The sequence below is a fragment of the Paroedura picta genome, chromosome 9 (assembly GCF_049243985.1).
Source record: "Paroedura picta isolate Pp20150507F chromosome 9, Ppicta_v3.0, whole genome shotgun sequence".
In the NCBI taxonomy this organism is placed as follows: domain Eukaryota; kingdom Metazoa; phylum Chordata; class Lepidosauria; order Squamata; family Gekkonidae; genus Paroedura; species Paroedura picta.
This window is the reverse complement of record NC_135377.1, coordinates 46,082,626-46,101,170: the sequence shown is the minus strand read 5'-3', so window position 1 is coordinate 46,101,170 and position 18,545 is coordinate 46,082,626. Positions and strand designations below refer to the sequence as shown.

Below are 18,545 nucleotides of genomic sequence, written 5' to 3'. Positions count from 1 at the left end.
CCAGGTTTGTAGGAAAATATGACTTGTCTGTTCATTGCTCCAGTCTCCACATTTAAATATTTATAAATATATTGCTCTAGAGAGAAGACAAAAGGCAGCTATATTTACATAAGCATCAATATTATTGATCACCATTTATTTAAAGTCATGAAATGCCAACAACAGAACAGACTGAGTCGGCAGTCAGGTTGGACAAATACGTGATTGTAGCCATATTTCCATGGGCTATGGGCAACAGCGCTGAGTTACATGTTTGGGCAACAATTGAGTTTTCACCATTCTGACAAAACTGTCAGACACAATGAGAGGATGGACAGCTACTGAACCAGTAGAAACCATGCAAGAGTTAACAACAAATGATCCATTAATAGGTGTGCAATAAACATCTTGCAGATAATGTTACAGGACAAGGGGAGAAGTCCCATTTAAATTTCACCAATAGTTTTAAAATTGTTTTTGCAAATGTTAACTAAAAAAATTAATATGAATTACTGAGTGGCTGCACTGGCATTAGGGCAGAGATCAGTTTCAGACAGACTTTCACTTCTTTGCTGCTCCAAATGACAGATTGTTTCAACATTGCAAACTCCATGAAGTTCTGGAGTCAAGAAATTTATTTCACACCTAGGCAGAAATGAGTAGAAATGAAGTCTATTGTTCAGCTTCATCTTCAATTATTTCAATTCTGCGTGGCCCATAAAGTAGAACGTAGGCTATATGCCAGTCTCCACCACCCGAAAGCCTCAAAATATCTTCTGGTGTAACAATACTGACTTTGTCGTCATCAAATTTAATCCATTCATCTGGAAAGAGAAAAATGTGACAGTCAATAACTTGGTAAGAAACATCTTGTTCGCAGTTTATTCCTGAAATAAACTCTTTTCTGAGGCTGCATAAGTTCTTTCAGTACCTTGTTTTCTTTTAACCCAAGATACGTAGTGTCCAGAAGAGCTAGATCTTCCCTGATGTGTTAGCACTGCCTGGAGGTCATAATAGCCACAGTTATTAGAGCCAAGATCTGGTGGGAAAAGAAACACATCACAATGCAATAAATCCTTTTCACGCATATTATCCATGTCTTTCGTATCTTGACACAGTCGATTTTAGAATTAAACTCTGCCAAGATTAAGGGAAGTCGTTTAACACAAGATACATTTTAAACACACCAGATTTTCTTGGGGGCAAGTAGAGAATTTTAACAATTGAATTCACACACTGTCTCCACAGGATTGTACCTAAGGAGACACAGCTAGTACTGACTGTGTGTGAAGGCAGTTGTGGGTAACCCTATTGAGTTAAGCAAAGTTCTGCAAATGCAGAATATAGATCAGCCTTTCTCAATTTTTTTTTTATAGTTGAGAAACCCCTGAAACATTCTTCAGGCTTCAAGAAACTCTAGAAGTGGCACAATTGTGCAAAATATGATTGGGAAGCATAGCTATGTACATGCCCAACCAGGGCCCCTCCCCTTCTTCCCCCTTCCAGGCCGTTCATTGGCCACTTTGAGAAGGGGGATATATCACCTGATAATTGTTTATATATATATTTTAAAAACTTGTTAAACATTTAACTCCTATTCTGGAAACCCTTCCCAGACCACCAAGAAATCCCAGGGTTTCACAAAAGCCTGGCGTAGACAGATACAGCTGACACCACAAGAATTGCACAAGAAGGGAATGCTGCTATTCAATGTTGATTTTATCAGACTTATTTAAAATTCATAAGGGTGCAATGAAAACATAAGTGTTCCTAGCAATCCAGAAATAAGACCCCTGGACCCGCTCAAGATAAAAAGCAAACATTTGCGTTACCACTCCACAATCATGAAACACATAGGTGAGTGTTCAGACGGCAATCAATAAGAATTCCAGACTGCCAAGCCTCACTTTTGAGTCATGACAAAACATTTATGAATACTGCCATAGGGTAATTATGGCAGCATGAAAAGCACTACGTTGTATTCAAAACCTGAAATGTCTTTCAATAGACACTTACCCTCAAGAAAGGAAAACGGCTCATATTTTATTTCCTTCTGTGCACCGTCACCTTTACTAGACTGAAAATGAAATTTATCTTTAAATAACATAATTTAGTAAAGACATATTGCTATTACTAAAACTATTCTAACTAAATCCCCCAACAATGACATCTCTCTAAATGTAAGACATTAAAAAGCTTAAACTGCACACAGTAAGAGATTTACATTTTTAGACCAAGATCTGCCCCATCACATACAAAGCAGGGGTACAATTATAATAGCAAAAAAGACATGCAAGCAACAGTTTACTTTTGCAGGAAAGTTTATGGGGTGGACACTGTTAGAGGGGAGGTATGCAGCAGGAGGTAAGAGCATTCCATGCTCTTCTAAATACTACTGCTGCTCATTCATCTCTGACCATCCACTTTATATATGATAAGGAAAGAGGCAAAGTTTAACAAATAGGCAGGCTGCCCATTAGGTGTAAATTTGATTCTTGTCTAACCCACTTCTACTGTTATAAACTAAAACACAGTCCAGCATTTCTTTTTGGTTTTCTTAACAGAGACCTAAAAATCAAGATTTCAATTCTGAATTTTAAACCACCATACTTAAATGCTTTATGCAAGACTTAACATTAATGAATGGATTGAGAGAAGTTCAAAACCTTGGTTGAAAACCATGGGTTCCAAATTAGTCACCTGCCTGACAAATTGTTCAGGTAAAACCTAGTCAGCAGATTGTTAAACAGCATGCAGGGCTGGGACCTTCTAAGTGTCTTAAGTACAGAATTCAGAGGGTTAAATTCAACCAAGAGGAGATGTTCATGGATGGGATTCTTCCATCACCCAGGGCAGCCTCCTTTGACCCCAATGGTACAGGCAAAGCAGCAGAACAACATGGGCTGCTGTAAACAGCAACAAGCTAAAGTAACATAAATGTCCTCTTCTCCAGTTTAGTATTATTTGGGACGCTTGCTATTCACACTATTGTGGAGGGGGGAGATTTCTAGCCCTTCCTTTCTTGCCCTCATGCCATAACCCATTATATGCACCACTCCATTCTCCTCAACAAGCAGGAATTCAAACTCTTCAACTCATGTACTCCAGTTAATTTGCTAGCATGACTACAAGAATCTAAACTCATGTTTGGGGTAATGATGTTTACCTGAAGAATACTAAGTACGAATGAAAGCCTGTATCTAAATAAAATTCTGTGCATTGCATAAAACAAATTTTCTGAATCACATACATTCTTTGTCTGCTGGTTTACTTTTTTGTCCTCTAAGTCTTTAAATTTTGACCGGTATGAGACCATCTTTTCTTGAAGTTCTGGTGTACACAGTTCATATACATCCAGCATAAGTGGAAATTTAACATCCTGAATACAAAAAAAGAAAAGCTTACTGTTCATGTAAAGCATCATGGGAATCTAAGACGACTAAAAAAAAATCCCTGTTTTAAGTGCGGTTTAATGATTTGGAGATAATATTTTTATCTGAGACACAGAATTGAAATAAACCTTAATATTGCATATAAAACCCCCTATCTGCCTGAAACAACCCCAGACATTTCACAAGGTTATGATAAGCAGTTGGTTTGACAATTATTCTAGAATAAGAAACCTCCATGCAATCAGACTGACCGCATGATCTGTTCCGGCCTTGCTTTCATCTTCCATCTACAGGGCAAAAAATTGGCGACCACCACATTTTTAAAGGAGATTCTTCATAAAGAAGAGGGCCTGTTTGTGCTCCACCTGGTGGTGGTGCCCTAGCACACAAGTTCCAACACCAAATTTAAAAGAAATATAAAAAACTACACACCTTGAGAACTTTAGCATTCACTGATTCCTTTTCTTTGTAAAAAAACCGAACCATCTGAATAGTCAGATAGGCAGGCAAGCGACTTATCTTGGACTAAAACAGGAAGAGAATTGATCAGAATCCATGAGTACCAGTCTATGTAACACAAATGTGCAATGTCCCACATCAACAAATAAGTATTTTATATTGAATCAAATCACTGGTCCATCCATGTTGGTACTGTCTAAAACTGGCAGCAAATCTTCAGGGTCTCTGGTGGAAGTCTCCCACCTCATCCCCTCTCTGTTCCTTTTAACTGAAGATGTCATGGATTGAACCCAGGGACTTTGGCAAATCAGATGCTCTACCATTAAGCCACAGCCCATAATGTATTAGCCATCTTTTTTGACAACCAACGTCCATTATACTAAACATAGCACATCCTTAAGCCCTGAAATACAATTCACCAAAAGATGAATAACCCTTAATGCCTCATAATGCGATTCTGTACAACTACACACATAACATAACGCTGCATGTACACAATTTGTTTTGAGTATTTCTACCCAATTCCTAACCAAGCAGGTTCACGGGGCAGCTATTGTACAGGCTTCCACATAACATTGCCACAGCAGGAACCAAGTTTTTGAACTGGGCTCATTCTATACCATGGCCTCCCAAAGTAAAGGTAAAGGTATCTCCTGTGCAGGCACCGAGTCATGTCTGACCCTTGGGGTGATGCCCTCTAGTGTTTTCATGGCAGACTCAATACGGGGTGGTTTGCCAGTGCCTTCCCCAGTCATTATCGTTTACCCTCCCAGCAAGCTGGGTACTCATTTTACCAACCTCGGAAGGATGGAAGGCTGAGTCAACCTTGAGCCGGCTGCTGGGATCGAACTCCCAGCCTCATGGGCAGAGCTTCAGACAGCTGCCTTACCACCATGTGCCACAAGAGGCTCTCCCAAAGTATGCAGTATAATTTAGCCACACACAGCAGCCAGTTTTTACATGAAGAAATGATGCACCGGCCCATTGTGAATATGCTTAGAATTAAAATGCCACGTTGGAAATGTCTTTAGACGGATACTCTTTCTACATCATTGTATTATACCTGGTTTAGTAAAAATCCAATCTATTGCCATTTAAAGATGTTTAACCTTCAACTGCATCACCTGCAAGAGGTATAAATAATCTGTTCCACATATTTCTGGTAGGGCCATAGAAGGGGAGTGTTTCTCATAGTTTGAGTGCTACTTAACACCCACTTAGGGCGGCTGTCCTGCCCCTGAGTGCCTCCTTCTCCAACCAGCTTGCCTGTCTGTCCAGCAGCCAGCCAATCGCCTTACAACGCCCCCAACCACCACCTCCTCCTCCTTCCACTTCTCCTTGAGGCTCAGAGGCTGCAGATCCCTGCTGTGTGAGTTGCCCCTGCCAGTGAGTTCCCTTTCCAGGTCCTGGGGGGAAGGAGAGGCCATCCACAGTGTTCTTCCACCCCACCCCCCAATCTAGGGCTCATTGTATTCCTGAATGCAACGGGCTTGGCCCCTAAGAGGTCTAAGTGTTAGGCTTCTAAATGCTACTCACAGATTTTATGTAAAGGGCATTCCTTTGCAATGTAGGAGAAAGTTTGGTAATTTCTTCTTGAAGGCGCTGAAAAAGAAACACAATATATCATACAAGACAATGCCCAGGTGACTGATATAGTTTCTTGCCTTAAACCTCACCCAGCTCACATATCAGGTTAAACTTCAACTGAAATGCAGCAACACTCTTCAGCAGGATAAGAAACTGTAGTGGAACATTAAACACTTCTCCTCTCTAGTTCATTTCTCTTTAGTGCTCTCTCGATCTTGGGAGAACACAAATTGAGATATTTTGCACACCTTCCCATAGCCCATTCATAGCCCAAACGAAAACACAACAGCCCACAAAAACCTGATTTCAAGGAGCGAAGGATTGAGAGCACAGGAATTCTAAAATGCTGTGCTTTATTAGCATACAAAGTAAACAGACAGTACTAAAAGATTTGGTTTATCTAAGGCACAGGGTTGTCAAGTGGGGATGAGAAGAGGACAAAAAAAATTGCAAAATACAACACATGCCTCAGAAGAGATCAGAACAAAAGCTGACACACGTTTCAGACGACTCTTCATTCAAACCGAGCTACCCACCTTTTAATAGCACCAAGGCTATGTAGTGTGACAGACAAAAAAAAAGTGTGATAGAAAGGTAAAGTATAAGATCAACAGTATCAGAGATGCTACAATTGCTCACCAGTTTAAGACCCGTGAAAAGATATTTAACTTCTTGATTGATAAAGCAACTAAGCTGGAGTTGATTCTCTTTTCCTTTTGTTACTTCTTCCTCTTCTGTTTCTGTGCATTTCATACTTTACATAATGTTAAGGAAAGAATCAAATCAACACACTGGTGGCAGCTCTGGCCAAGATGTTACTATAATCTGTACAGCTCATTAGATTTTCAGTGGCCAACTAGAAGCCTTCCTGGGCAAGAGCTCTGCCTGACCCTACACACTTCCCGAAGCCTCCCATGGACACCATGCGGGGTAACGCCTAGTAGAAGCCACTTGCTTGAATGGACATACTTGAATGGACTTCAGCAAGCAGAATTTTTATCTATCATGCCAGACAGTGTTTAGGATACACGGTTTCAAATTCAATACTGAAAAACTGATCAATGAAGCTCTTCTTTTTGGGTGGTGATGCTGCAGCTCCTGAAGCTCCAGAATCAGTCTGTAAAAAAAAAGTATTATCTTGTAACTACGATCCTTAGAAGCCACCGTATCTTGCCAACTCCTTTATTTCTTTTGCAGGATAAATACTTTCATTCTTCCTGACCTTAAGGATCTCTCCGTTTATTAGAAGTTAACTGAAATGCCCCTGGGGCAAAAAATTCTACCAGCTAACCATTTCCTGCACAGAAAAGGTGGTGTTGAATGAGAAAAACGACCAGAAACACTAGAAGGGGGGGGGGGGCACATATTTATTATTTTGATATTAAAGCAAACTGATTGCTGAAATTCCTTTAAGCAAGGCCAGAAGCTTGCTACTTTGGGGGAGGTAGGGATGGACAGAGATTTAATTGGCTGAGACCCCAGGGTTAGTTATCAGCACTGCTTGCATTGTGCAGCTAAGAGACGTACTTCCATAACCGTGTCACTTTCTATCCCTTCTAGCTTCTGCTGTAGCACTCGCATCATCTGTACCCAGCACTCGTTGGCATCCTGTGAAGGAAGCAGAACAAAAACTAGTTTCTGAGGTAGAGCTGCCTGTTAACAAATATACCTCAAGCATCTGTGCTAAGAGCAAATTACAAATTCTGTGAAGCTGAAATGTCATTTGCAATTGTTTTTCATTTATTCAGCAGTACTGAAAATTATAAATTTCTAAAGGAATCATAGAAAAACCAGCACAAATGTTGCATTCATACAAACAAGCTGTATGTAGGTTACTGCTCAATTACTGGCTCACAACTAATGATCTGGGACTAGATGAACAACAAACAGATTCTTTCTAGAAATTTGCTGCCTGATAAAAGTAAAAAAATTACCTGTTGGAGATACTGGCCTTGATCCCCTTTCTCCGCAAACTGGGGAAAGGCCATATGTAAGAACTGGAGGAGAATGATGGGAGGGATACTAGAGGAGGTTTTGTCCATGGAATCAAATAAATCTCTAAGAGCTTTAAAATAAGAGAAAAAAAGTCTTTCTTTTAAAAAATGAAAAATCATGGAATACTGCTAATTCATATGATAAACACAGCCCTAAATTCCTAAAACCCATATCACAGGAGAGCTTTTCAGTAAAGGATCATTTGTTGAACCAATCGACCTGGAAAACAGGCATAACAACCAGTTAATATGCTAAAATACTACATGGGGAAGCTTAGCATGTAAGGGCCAGATACCAATTATTACCAAGAAGGTAAAAACTGGTCCATCAAAAACTACTTAGGAGCCTCTCAGCAGCATGGCATTCCAATCTTTTAAACACAAGTCTAACTTAAAGTATATGTTACTTACTCAGCACAAAAAAGTTACCACAAAGGGTAGATTCCATCCCAGCTGGTGGTCAAACTCTCCCCCCCCCCCCCCCAAGTTACTGAGAGTTCTCTTAGCTTGGAGACATAGGCTGGGAAACCTGCTCAGCATCAGGGTTCAAGGCTTCATGGTACACAGAAAGCATTATGGCAAAGGCATTTGTTAGGAGGGGGAACATGATTAAATTACAGCTCAAGGGATACTTGAAACAAAGATAACCATTTTTCCTCGCAGCTCTGTGAATTAATTTTGCCACAAAAAGACACAAAAATGTAGAAAGGAAATGTACACACACTTTTAAATCCTGTGGCACCTTAAGTATAATGGCCTAATGCAGGCAACTGACTGTCCATTCAACTAGTTAAGGGGGCACCAGACCTTCCTGTAAGGAGAAAGCTTTGGAGCAACAGAGAGTCTTATCTACAACAGACTAACTCAGCTCTCAAATGGAGATGCAACGTGGAACTTGTTACATAGTGGTGTTACTGATGACCAATATATGCCATCCAGCTGTTTTTTTGCTTTTACATTTAAGTAGACCCCATATCTGGGAAGACACTGCCTTCACCAAGAGCCAATTCTGTGTTGCTCTCCTGGCTACAAGGACCTTCCTTGCCATAGCCCACTGTTGCCGTGATTTCGCCCGACACGTACGGGAGGACTTTTCCTTTGAAAGGAAATACTACTGCATCAAATGTACTCGTTCTCAGTTTTCATTTTCAAAGTCAGTCACTAACTCCTTTTCTTGCAGTTATGAAATAAATGTTCAGCCGGCACTTCCCCTTATAACTTCACAATGAAAAAAGCTAGACCAATGATTCTCAACCTTCCTAATGCCGCGACCCTTTAATACAGTTCCTCAGAGTTCCTTAATACAGTTCCTTAATACAGTTCCTCAGAGAGCCAGTTTGGTGTAGTGGTTAGGAGTGCGGTCTTCTAATCTGGCATGCCGGGTTCGATTCTGCACTCCCCCACAAACAACCAGCTGGGTGACCTTGGGCTCGCCACGGCACTGATAAAACTGTTCTGACCGGGCAGTGATATCAGGGCTCTCTCAGCCTCACCCACCCCACAGGGTGTCTGTTGTGGGGAGAGGAATGGGAAGGCGACTGTAAGCCGCTTTGAGCCTACTTCGGGTAGGGAAAAGCGGCATATAAGAACCAACTCTTCTTCTTCTCTTCTTCTTCATGTTGTGGTGACCCCCAACCATAAAATTATGCAAGTGTTCTTTCACAGAAATTAAACCAAAACTGACCAATAGCATGAAGATCCATTGTTCATGATGGTATATTGTTTTTTTTTTTTCTGGGGTTTCTCAGTTCAGTTATGCTCACCATTAGAAAACTACCACTTTTGTTCACCACTCGAAAACTACCACTTTTTTTTTTTTAAGGAACTTGTAAAGTCAATCAAAGCATCAACGGATAGTCAGACGTCCTGCTGGCAAAAGTCCTACCTGGCTCCTCTCACTTCCTAAAAACACTTGACAGGCACCAGGAAAGGTGCTGGCTGGCATCATGGTGCCCATGGACAAAACACTGATGACCCAAGGGAGATGGTTAAAAGAGACACCCCAAACACTAAGAGAGGCATTGGGGAACTGAACAGTCACCCAGCTTAAAGCAACACATATGGAAAGTTAGACATGGTGATACCGATAATCACTGTAGTGGCACAACCACAGTATTTGCCCATTCATGCCCATGCCCTTTCATGCATCATAACCAACTGCTGACCACTGCACACCTTGTAAACTGTGAAGGGTACAGACTGACTGAGATGGCTGCAATAATTTTAGAAACATTTCTTAGAACAAGAATGAGTATTTTACACTCTGTTTCAGGCATTCAATTAATTGTAACACCAAGTGCTTTATTCTGAGTAACCATAAACATTCTGGCTTACTCTACACATGTTAGGATATGAACCATTTTTGAAATAAAGGGTGTTAATGTACTTTAACACCCATGAGGGAAGAATTCAATAACTGTTGGCTCTGAATCTATCACCTTCACTGGAATGCTTACACAGGAAGAGGCAAAGGAGGGAAGTCAGAGAGAAAGTGGGAAAACAAAGTTCCAGCAAATACTTAAATTTTGGGGCGTGGAATGGATAGGTTTTTTGGCTAGGCAGCCAAATGAGGGTTAACAGGCCAGCCATAAACCGCCCTGAGCCTCAGGGGAGGGTGGTAAGTAAATAAATCCATGTTTAAAATGGTGGTTTGGCATCAACCCACAAACCTTTATGGTTTGGGTGTCATAAAAACCTGTTTATTCTGATCTCCACAATGCAACGTCGGCATGTCACACAGAATTAAATGTAAGCTACAAAGAGTGCCTTGTGAACAGAACAATGAAATCTTTATCATCCAGTCCCCCAAAAAAGTAGGAAACTCAGCCCTGCTGTGAAAAAATACAAACCTGCAGTAATGTACTGAGCAGAAGCCATCTCCCCTGAGGCTCTTAAGGCACCAGCATATCTGAACAAAAGTTTAAAACATGGTATTTAGTTTGGCCTTGCAATCAGAGCAAGAGACACAAAAATAATATTAACATGGGCTTGAGCTAGACTGCATATCATCTATGCACTTGGATCACAAGTGTGATGGACTGCAGCCTACAGAGCAACAACCGAAGCCCCACCCAAGGAAGATGCAGTGCTTCCTCACTTTGCCCTACTCAGTGCAGCTGCTCATCTCGCATGGATTGTTATCTATGTGGAGTCCAAACTGAGGCTCACAAGTAGTTGACGGAGAAGGGTGAGGTGGGATAAAACTGCTTCTGCAAGTACCTCGTAATGACAGTGCATTCCATTGTCTTGAGAATGTTACCATCACTATGGTTAAATAGGCCAACTTTCATGACAGAAACTGTGAGCTATCATGTACGGTCTGTTAAAAAGAACGTATATGTGGGGGAGAGGATGTATAATCAGTCACAGCATAAGTCTTCAGATCTGATTCAAGCATTATTATACCCCCTCCAAAATGTATCCTTGGTGACAAAAGTGGGCTTGGAGTTTACACATGCATCTCCTTGGCTCTGCCCTGTCGCCCATGGTATCATCTTTGCGACCACCCCCTTCATGCAAAGGGTCACTAAAATTCAAAAATTATACTGAACTTCAAATGCTAATAGGAGCTGCATCCAATTTAGTTTGACTGCATATTAAATTATAGACAACTTTAAATATTGGATGTGAGGTAATCATGGCACAACCATAATTTATCTTTATCATTAATTTCTCAAGAGAACTTTCAAAGTATTCTAAAGTTTAAGACAACATTAAAAGCCAAAGATCTGAGGGGAGAAAAACAATGAGATCATAAAAGATACCCCAACTAAACATTCCCCTGCTTTGGAATAATTAAAGATGTTAGGAATTCAGTAAAACTCATTTTCATCTAGAAGTGGATTGATTCCTAAATCTGGAAGCCACTGGCAAGACTGACCTTTGCCTATTCTGCTTCTTTATGAATTCACAAAGTGCAGGAGCAAAGTTGCATTGAAGAACACACAGAAGTAACATTAAGTATGAACACGCTACTATACCAAGAATTAACAGCAAACAAGACACTAAAAAGTTTCTGGAATGAAATTGATAGAAATAAGCTTCCTAAATTATTATGTAGGTCTCAGCACAAATCCCTTTGCAGAAAGGCAGATCATATTTTGCATCCAAGCTATCAGAATTCTATTACTAACTTTAATTTGGCCCATTTTAGCAACAACAAATTAAACTGGAAAAGTTTAAATATCATACCTATCATACATATTGATCGTAATCCCTACTATTTCATACCTATCACACCTATTGGTCATAATCCCTACTATTTCATTATAATTTTGAGTGTTCATATTGAAAAGCATTTAATAACACTACAACATGTTATTTATTACAGTAATGAAACCCACCTCTTCAGGGCCTCTTTCAGTTCTGGCACAGAGCGAATACACTGAACTGTTGCATTCATGTAACAAGTATTACCAAGGTTTGTTAAACCACATGGCAATTCCATCTATCACCAAAAAAAAGAAGGAAAAAAAGGAAAAAGTTGGTTTTTATATATTACTCATTGTCAGGAGCGTCAAAGCATTTACAATCCCCTTTCCTTGTTCTCCCCGCAACAGACGCCCTGTGAGGTGGGGTGGGGCTGAGAGGGCCCTGACATTACTGCTCAGTCAGAACAGCCCTACCACTGCTGTGGGAAGCCCAAGGTCACCCAGCTGGTTGCATGTGGGGGAGCAGGGAATCAAACCCGGCTCACCAGATTAGAGGCTGCCACTCATAACTACTAGGCCAAGCTGGCTTTTCAACCTGACTCACTGGCAGTCTTCAAGCAAAGGTTGGATACACACTTTTCTTGGATGCTTTAGGATGCTTTGGGCTGATCCTGCGTTGAGCAGGGGGCTGGACTAGATGGCCTGTATGGCCCCTTCCAACTCTATGATTCTAAGATCCCTCTGTCTCATTTCTAATATGAAATTGGATGACTTATTCCAATCACATAGAAGCACAATTAGACGACCTACACAAAAGGCCACGGAATTTTACAGATTTGGAGGGTTACCCAATTATGCAAAAACTGTTCTTTACAAATAAACTAAAAAAAGAAAACTCCTCATAACACAGCTAGCTGAGAATAGTACATGCTCCAGGAGGCAGGAAATACTGAACTGGCTTCCTCAATTGTCAGTATGATACAAGTACAGAGAAGAAGATTCATGAGACAGCATGTGTGTATATATGTGAGAATAGGTACACATTTCAAAAATATTTATCCATCGCACATATTCTGTGGTTCCCAGCTTGTTCTTTCTGTCAGCAAATTTCAGTCACATGCCCAGGTTACCTTTAGAGACATGGAAACTGAAAACAATAAAACACAAATATCCACAGCTTTCACAGTGCATTTCTTCAGCATGGTTTTTCATATGCAAAATCTATTATTTTGTTTAAAGGGAAAGGGTGATAGAAAGAGAAAGCTGTTTTGCACAGGTACTGTCCAGGAAAGAGTTCTGCACTTGTAAAATTGTATCACAAAATTGTATTCTTTCAACTTCAATTAATATTTGTTTTAAGACAACAAAGAGATCAAAAGCCCACTCATGTTCTCAACAAAACTATCAAAAGCCCACTCATGTTCTCAAATTTTTCAGTCCTTTGGATCCTGTGAAGATCCGTTTGATAATGTAATGATAATGATAAATTAAAGATGCAGTGATGTCAGACAGTACAGTCAGATTTTTGACAAAAAAAATCACTTACTGCTGAGGCTAACTGTTCTTCTGTCATATCTTCTACGAAGACAGGCCGGGCTACTGGTTCTTCAGGAAGAGCGTCCGCAGAACCCATCATTAATAAAGTCATCCCCTGTTTAAAAAAAATTGCAAAGGCTAAGTAAATCCACTCACCATCAAGCAAAGAGGCAGTCACAGTACTGTAGTACACAGCTTGAAATATTTTAATTTCTTAAACTAATGCTAATTTGAAAACTAGCCCGTCTATGCCCCTATAATATGCCATTTAATGCCTACATTTTTTAAAATGTTGCATCTGCCAAAAGCTGTATTCAAACATCACAAGCAGCTGATATTAAACAGAGGTTTACTGATGTCATAAACAAACAGTTCCTTTACTGTGCTTTCATGCTTCCCTTCCCACCTGTCTTTTCATTGGACCTTGATTCAAAACTTCTTACTTGATCAAGCTCCAGCTTACCATGATATAAAATAGAAGGATTAATCAGAGGCTTGATTACAGGTTTCCCAGAAACAATAACCCATTGTTTAAATCTCAGCATGTTGAGAGATTAAAATAGCAATAACCTAAGGCAATCATTCTCAACCAGGGTTACTAGTAACCCCAGGGTTACTCCAGAGTTCCAGAGGGGTTACTCCAGTTGGGCGGAGGGGATTTTGGCCAGTCTGGCTGTCTGAGGTGGAAAAGGGCCAATCAGGGTACGGCTGAGAGAGCCCTGATATTACTGCTCTGGGAGAACAGCTTTATCAGTGCTGTGATGAGCCCGAGGTGTCTTCAAAAAATAATAATGAGTGACATCAACAATGAAGTCAAGCCTCTATGGTTTCTAATATTTCAAAACATGAGCATCAACTCCATTAATAGTCCAAGAGTTTTTTTTTAAACATAATTTAGAGTTGGATTTTCATACTTACAGATTTTATCTTAAGGTTGCCCCAGTCATCATCCTATTCAGAAAAAAATGTATACATGTTTTACAAGGCAGAATCCATAGAAATACATATTTAAGCCCAATCAATTCCAAGGTAATTCAAGCAAAGATGGAAACTTTGGGGATTGCTCCAAATAAGCTACTGTTCAACAGCCTCAATGGTTTAGGGAAAGGCCTGCTGGCTGAGCAAAACTTTCCATTTCCTTAAGAGATAAGCACTCATCTAGATAATTTATAGATCAAATTATGTCCATATAAAAGCAATCTTGCATATATGCAAGTTGTGGATGAACACCACAATTGCACTTAAATCCTAAAACTGGATTTTATGGTTTCCTTCTGTTGATAGAAGGGGCTGCGGGCGTTTTTAGGCAGAGAATCATTGCAATAAGGAAAACTCTGTGGGACTGCCAAAACATAACATAAAGCAGCACCGTTCACTGTTGCTCTGTAGCCCTGTGTAGCTCTTTAGCATGCCAGCTGTGGCTCTTCACAGCACTATTCCTGAACATGCTACCTGGTCTATGTTCCAAAACAGTAGCCAAGGCTCAATGGGGCTTCTGTCTAGCAGGTGACTCTCACTTTGAAACAGACGCCATTTAAAAGACTAGAAGGCTTTAGCTGTGAGCCTTTGAGGAGCAGGTCTTAAACCGGAGGCATAAGTAAGAGACCTGTCCTTTCCAACAACTCCTACCCTTCTTTGCAGTAAGGCCATACAGGCTTTCCGTTGCAAACACCTGCTCAAAACCAGTAAGCAAAGCTGCCTTGAAGCCTCCGCTCGGAACATTCATGGCTCAGCCCAAGCAGACTTTCGAAATGAGATGCCTCTGGCGTTCTCTCCATTGTCTTTCTTTCCCTAGCAGATCAGGCTCCTGCAGCACCAGCCAGATCTTAAGAAACGCCAGTGTCATGGCACCTATGGGTGCAACATTGGGGATCACTGGTGCACTGAACGTATGGCTCAATTTGCCCTTCTATACACAAGTATATCCAATTCATTTTTAATTTGTGGTGCTGATTTTTGGTGACACAAGCTAATACCAATATTTTGTCGAATGTCCAAACCTGCATCAACATATTACAAATCTATAAAACAAAATAACAGGGAAATTACTGTCATACTCTACCTTTAAAGTGCCACCTTTCACCATCACTTTCTGTCTGTCTGGCTGAACTCCAGTCAAAGCAAAGAGTTGAGCTTTGAATACCATGGGAGGTTCATCTGTATTCAGCTCCACACCATCAAATTTCTCCTTGCCCCATTTTACATTAACTGCAATAAAGAATCAAAGATACACTCTTAACATATGCAATGCGTTTTAAAATACAGTAAATTTTCATAAATAACTATCCCATTATGAGTCAGTAAAGCAAAATAATTTTACAGTGCAACAATGCAATCCTGGACTCCAGTCTAAAACCATTAGAATTATACTGGAGAATCTGCATAGGACTGCATCGTTAAAATACTAACAATGCTCAGCACCCGTAACATTATTTTAGAAGGCAGTTTCTCAAGTCTGTGCATTTTAATTTATTTATAATTGAATTTGTGGGCCACCACTCCTGGTCAGCTGGCTCGAGGCGGTTTACATCCAGATAAAATCAAGATAAAATGATGACATAAAATAATCACAATATAATCCTCACCCACCCCACCTTCCCTTTTCCCTTCCTGCAGCTCATTGGACAACGCCCACCGAGCCTCCCACCGTATGGCAAGGTGTTCGGAGGAGATACCCAGTCAATGTTCCATCCACCCTCAACCAAACAACTGGTGGAAGAGCTCTGTTTTACGGACCCCGCGGAACTGTGAGAGCTACAACAGAGTCCTTAGTTCTTCCAGTATGTTTAAACTCATAGAGCGCAAACTCTTAGATTGAAAGGACTTTGCAGAACTTGAAATAAAACCTAAAATTCTTTTGACAAAGAACAACTCAGTGTTGTATACAAAACCCCTGTATACAATCAAGGACATTTGAGTTCAATACCATACACTGTCATGAAGCTTATACTGGGCCTAGTCATTACCATTCAGCAAAGACTTTTCCACAGGAATATTGTGAGTGTAAAACGTGGTGGAATGTCACCCTAAGCTTTACAAAGGAAGAATGGGATAAAAAATGTAGATATTATTAATAGTAAATGCTGTGGCAACCTAGTAAGTCACCATCACAGAAAATAAAACACATTGAGCTCTGCCATTTCAATCACTTCTTAGTTGACCCCCTCAATAATAATTAAATCCCCATTCTCCTCAAAACTGCCTGACTGTCAATGGTAGTGAAGCACAGCAACACCATTCAAACAAGGATAAAAAGTGTATCTGAAAGAAGCAAGCAGCAAACCCTTATTAATAGTAGGGCATATTCCAGCAATGTAAAAATAACATGTTTTGATATAAAGGTAAAGGTGTATGGGCTCATTCTATACCCTGGCCTCCCAAAGTAAAGGTAAAGGTATCCCCTGTGCAAGCACCGAGTCGTGTCTAACCCTTGGGGTGACGCCCTCCAGCGTTTTCTTGGCAGACTCAATACAGGGTGGTTTGTCATTTCCTTCCCCAGTCATTACCGTTTTACCCCCCAGCAAGCTGGGTACTCATTTTACTGACCTCGGAAGGATGGAAGGCTGAATCAACCTTGAGCCGGCTGCTGGAATCGAACTCCCAGCTTTATGGTCAGAGCTTCAGACAGCATGTCAGCTGCCTTACCACCCTGCGCCACAAGAGGCTCTATGTTTTGATATATGCTGACATAATTGTTTGATGACTAGATGCAGAAATTGTCACAGCTGGGAGGCTGAACAGAATTAATCAGCCCTAAAGTGGTCTTAAAGGATGCATTCTTCCTATCCCCATCCTGGAATTTCCAAGCTGGGCAGGGGAAGGGTCTTTAAAGGTTTAAGTTTAAAGGTTAAGTTTAAAACAGTTTAAAGGACAATGGGGTGTGGGTGGAAGATCCAGCCTACTGTCTTCCAAGTCCACTTTATCACTGTCTCCCCTGCACAGAAGACAACATGACGGCAATTTTACAACTTGGGCTTTCCTCAACTACAGAAGTAACACTTGTCTATGGAGCTAAAATAAGAGGACAAAGCTGATGAGAGACTAAAATAAGAAAACGTTTCCTCTCTCTCTTTGCCTTCTCTTTACCCCCCTCTGCATAATTTCTTACATGTCTCCCCTTTAACAGTGTTTACCACATACGATATTCTCCCCATCGTACTTAGTCCTCCACACTACCAATGCAAATCACAAATCTTTCCCAGATCTAACCATAGTGTCTGCTATCCCTATAATTCATTATCAGGCCTTGAAACCTTCTCCCATCACTAGCCTCTTAAGCCCTGAGAGCACACAGAGATCATCGACATTGTCCTGAGCAGTCCCACTTGGCAAGTCAACGGTGCAAAGAGCTGGACGAGTAGATCTTTCTAACGAGGCTCTTCCACCCAACTCTACCCGCCCAAATATCGCTTTAGGCCTTATTCTACAGCAGCTGATAGAGGGGTCGGAATACAGACTCCTGCTTAAGCAGAAAGATCTGCTCTTCCAGAAATTTGAACCTTCGAGTCGCCACGTGGGACTCCCCAGTCATTACCGTTGAGCCAGAGGGACAAGTGACAGGGGAGTGCAACCCGGTTCTCTCTTCCACCCGCATCCACACAGACCAGGACCCCGCCCAGCACCAAGCCCAGCACCCAACGCGCTCCCTTAAGAGGGCTCTCGCACCACGTGGGGAGCCCTGGGCTGGAGCCCCCCGAGACGAGGCGGGGAAATTAGCCCGCAGCCCGGCCATTCCGGGCTCCGCGGGGCTGCTGGAAGAGGGCGGCATAAGGGCAACCTCAGAGAAGGCCGGCCTGCGGTTGGGGGGGGGGGGCGCGGCTCCACGGCCAAGACCTCGATCCCCCCGCAGGCCCGGAAGACGCAAGGCTCGCGGGAAAGCAGTTAGGCCGCGCCCGGTGGCCGAGCCCCACCTGAGAAAAGCGGCATGGCGGCCCGGCGGCGGCGGCGAGGCGAGAGCGGGGTCGGCAACGACGGCGCCTCGAGACGACGCAAAGAAGACGCGGCTCAGTTCGGCTCCCTTCCCCCTCCCTCCCTCGGGGTCTCATTCAAACCAGCCCCTCAGGATGACGCTGCAAGCGGAAACGAGTGCGCGCGCAGCTCCGGGACAGGCGCCTTCCCCCCCCCGGCCGTCGCGCTGCGCTATCGTCAGAGGAAGGGGAGGTGCTGCTGCTCCAGGAAGCGGCTTCTCTCCTTTCCGGCAGAGCCTCGCGGACCGAAGTGCTGCAGCCTCCGGGCATGGGTTTTGGTCTCCTGGTCCAATTAAAGCTCTCGGGGGGGTGGGCGTGGGGAGATTTCTCAGTTGCTGCACTTTTAAATGGCAAGCGAATCTTCTGTCCAGGATAGATAAATTACCATGCAGTTCTGGCCTTCCGGGTTCCAACAGTAGAAAGATTCAATCCAGTTCCTTAAAGGTAAAGGTATCCCCGGTGCAAGCACCGGGTCATGTC

At 42.0% G+C, this 18,545-nt stretch overlaps 1 protein-coding gene across 1 annotated transcript; it reads right to left on the bottom strand.

The window, feature by feature from the left end:
- Positions 1-103: 103 nt before the first annotated feature.
- Positions 104-18,189, bottom strand: USP14 (ubiquitin specific peptidase 14). Its single transcript, XM_077352647.1, has 16 exons — positions 18,009-18,189; positions 15,161-15,306; positions 14,017-14,049; positions 13,109-13,213; positions 11,755-11,858; positions 10,261-10,319; positions 7,352-7,482; positions 6,945-7,025; positions 6,446-6,534; positions 6,057-6,171; positions 5,367-5,432; positions 3,804-3,896; positions 3,230-3,358; positions 1,996-2,056; positions 911-1,018; positions 104-803 (listed from the first exon to the last, which is right to left on the bottom strand). The coding sequence occupies exons 1-16, from the start codon at positions 18,022-18,024 to the stop codon at positions 652-654; spliced, it is 1,488 nt and encodes a 495-aa protein (XP_077208762.1). The 5' UTR covers positions 18,025-18,189; the 3' UTR covers positions 104-651.
- Between the last annotated feature and the right edge of the window lie 356 nt (positions 18,190-18,545).

What these genes read in the sequence shown, in the direction of transcription:
- USP14 (XM_077352647.1), bottom strand. An exon ending in ATGCCCTTTACATAAAATCT is followed by an intron (nt 3,897 to 5,366) that starts GTGAGTAGCATT and finishes TTCCTGTTTTAG; the next exon opens with TCCAAGATAAGTCGCTTGCC. An exon ending in TAAACCAGCAGACAAAGAAT is followed by an intron (nt 2,057 to 3,229) that starts GTATGTGATTCA and finishes TTTCATTTTCAG; the next exon opens with TCTAGTAAAGGTGACGGTGC.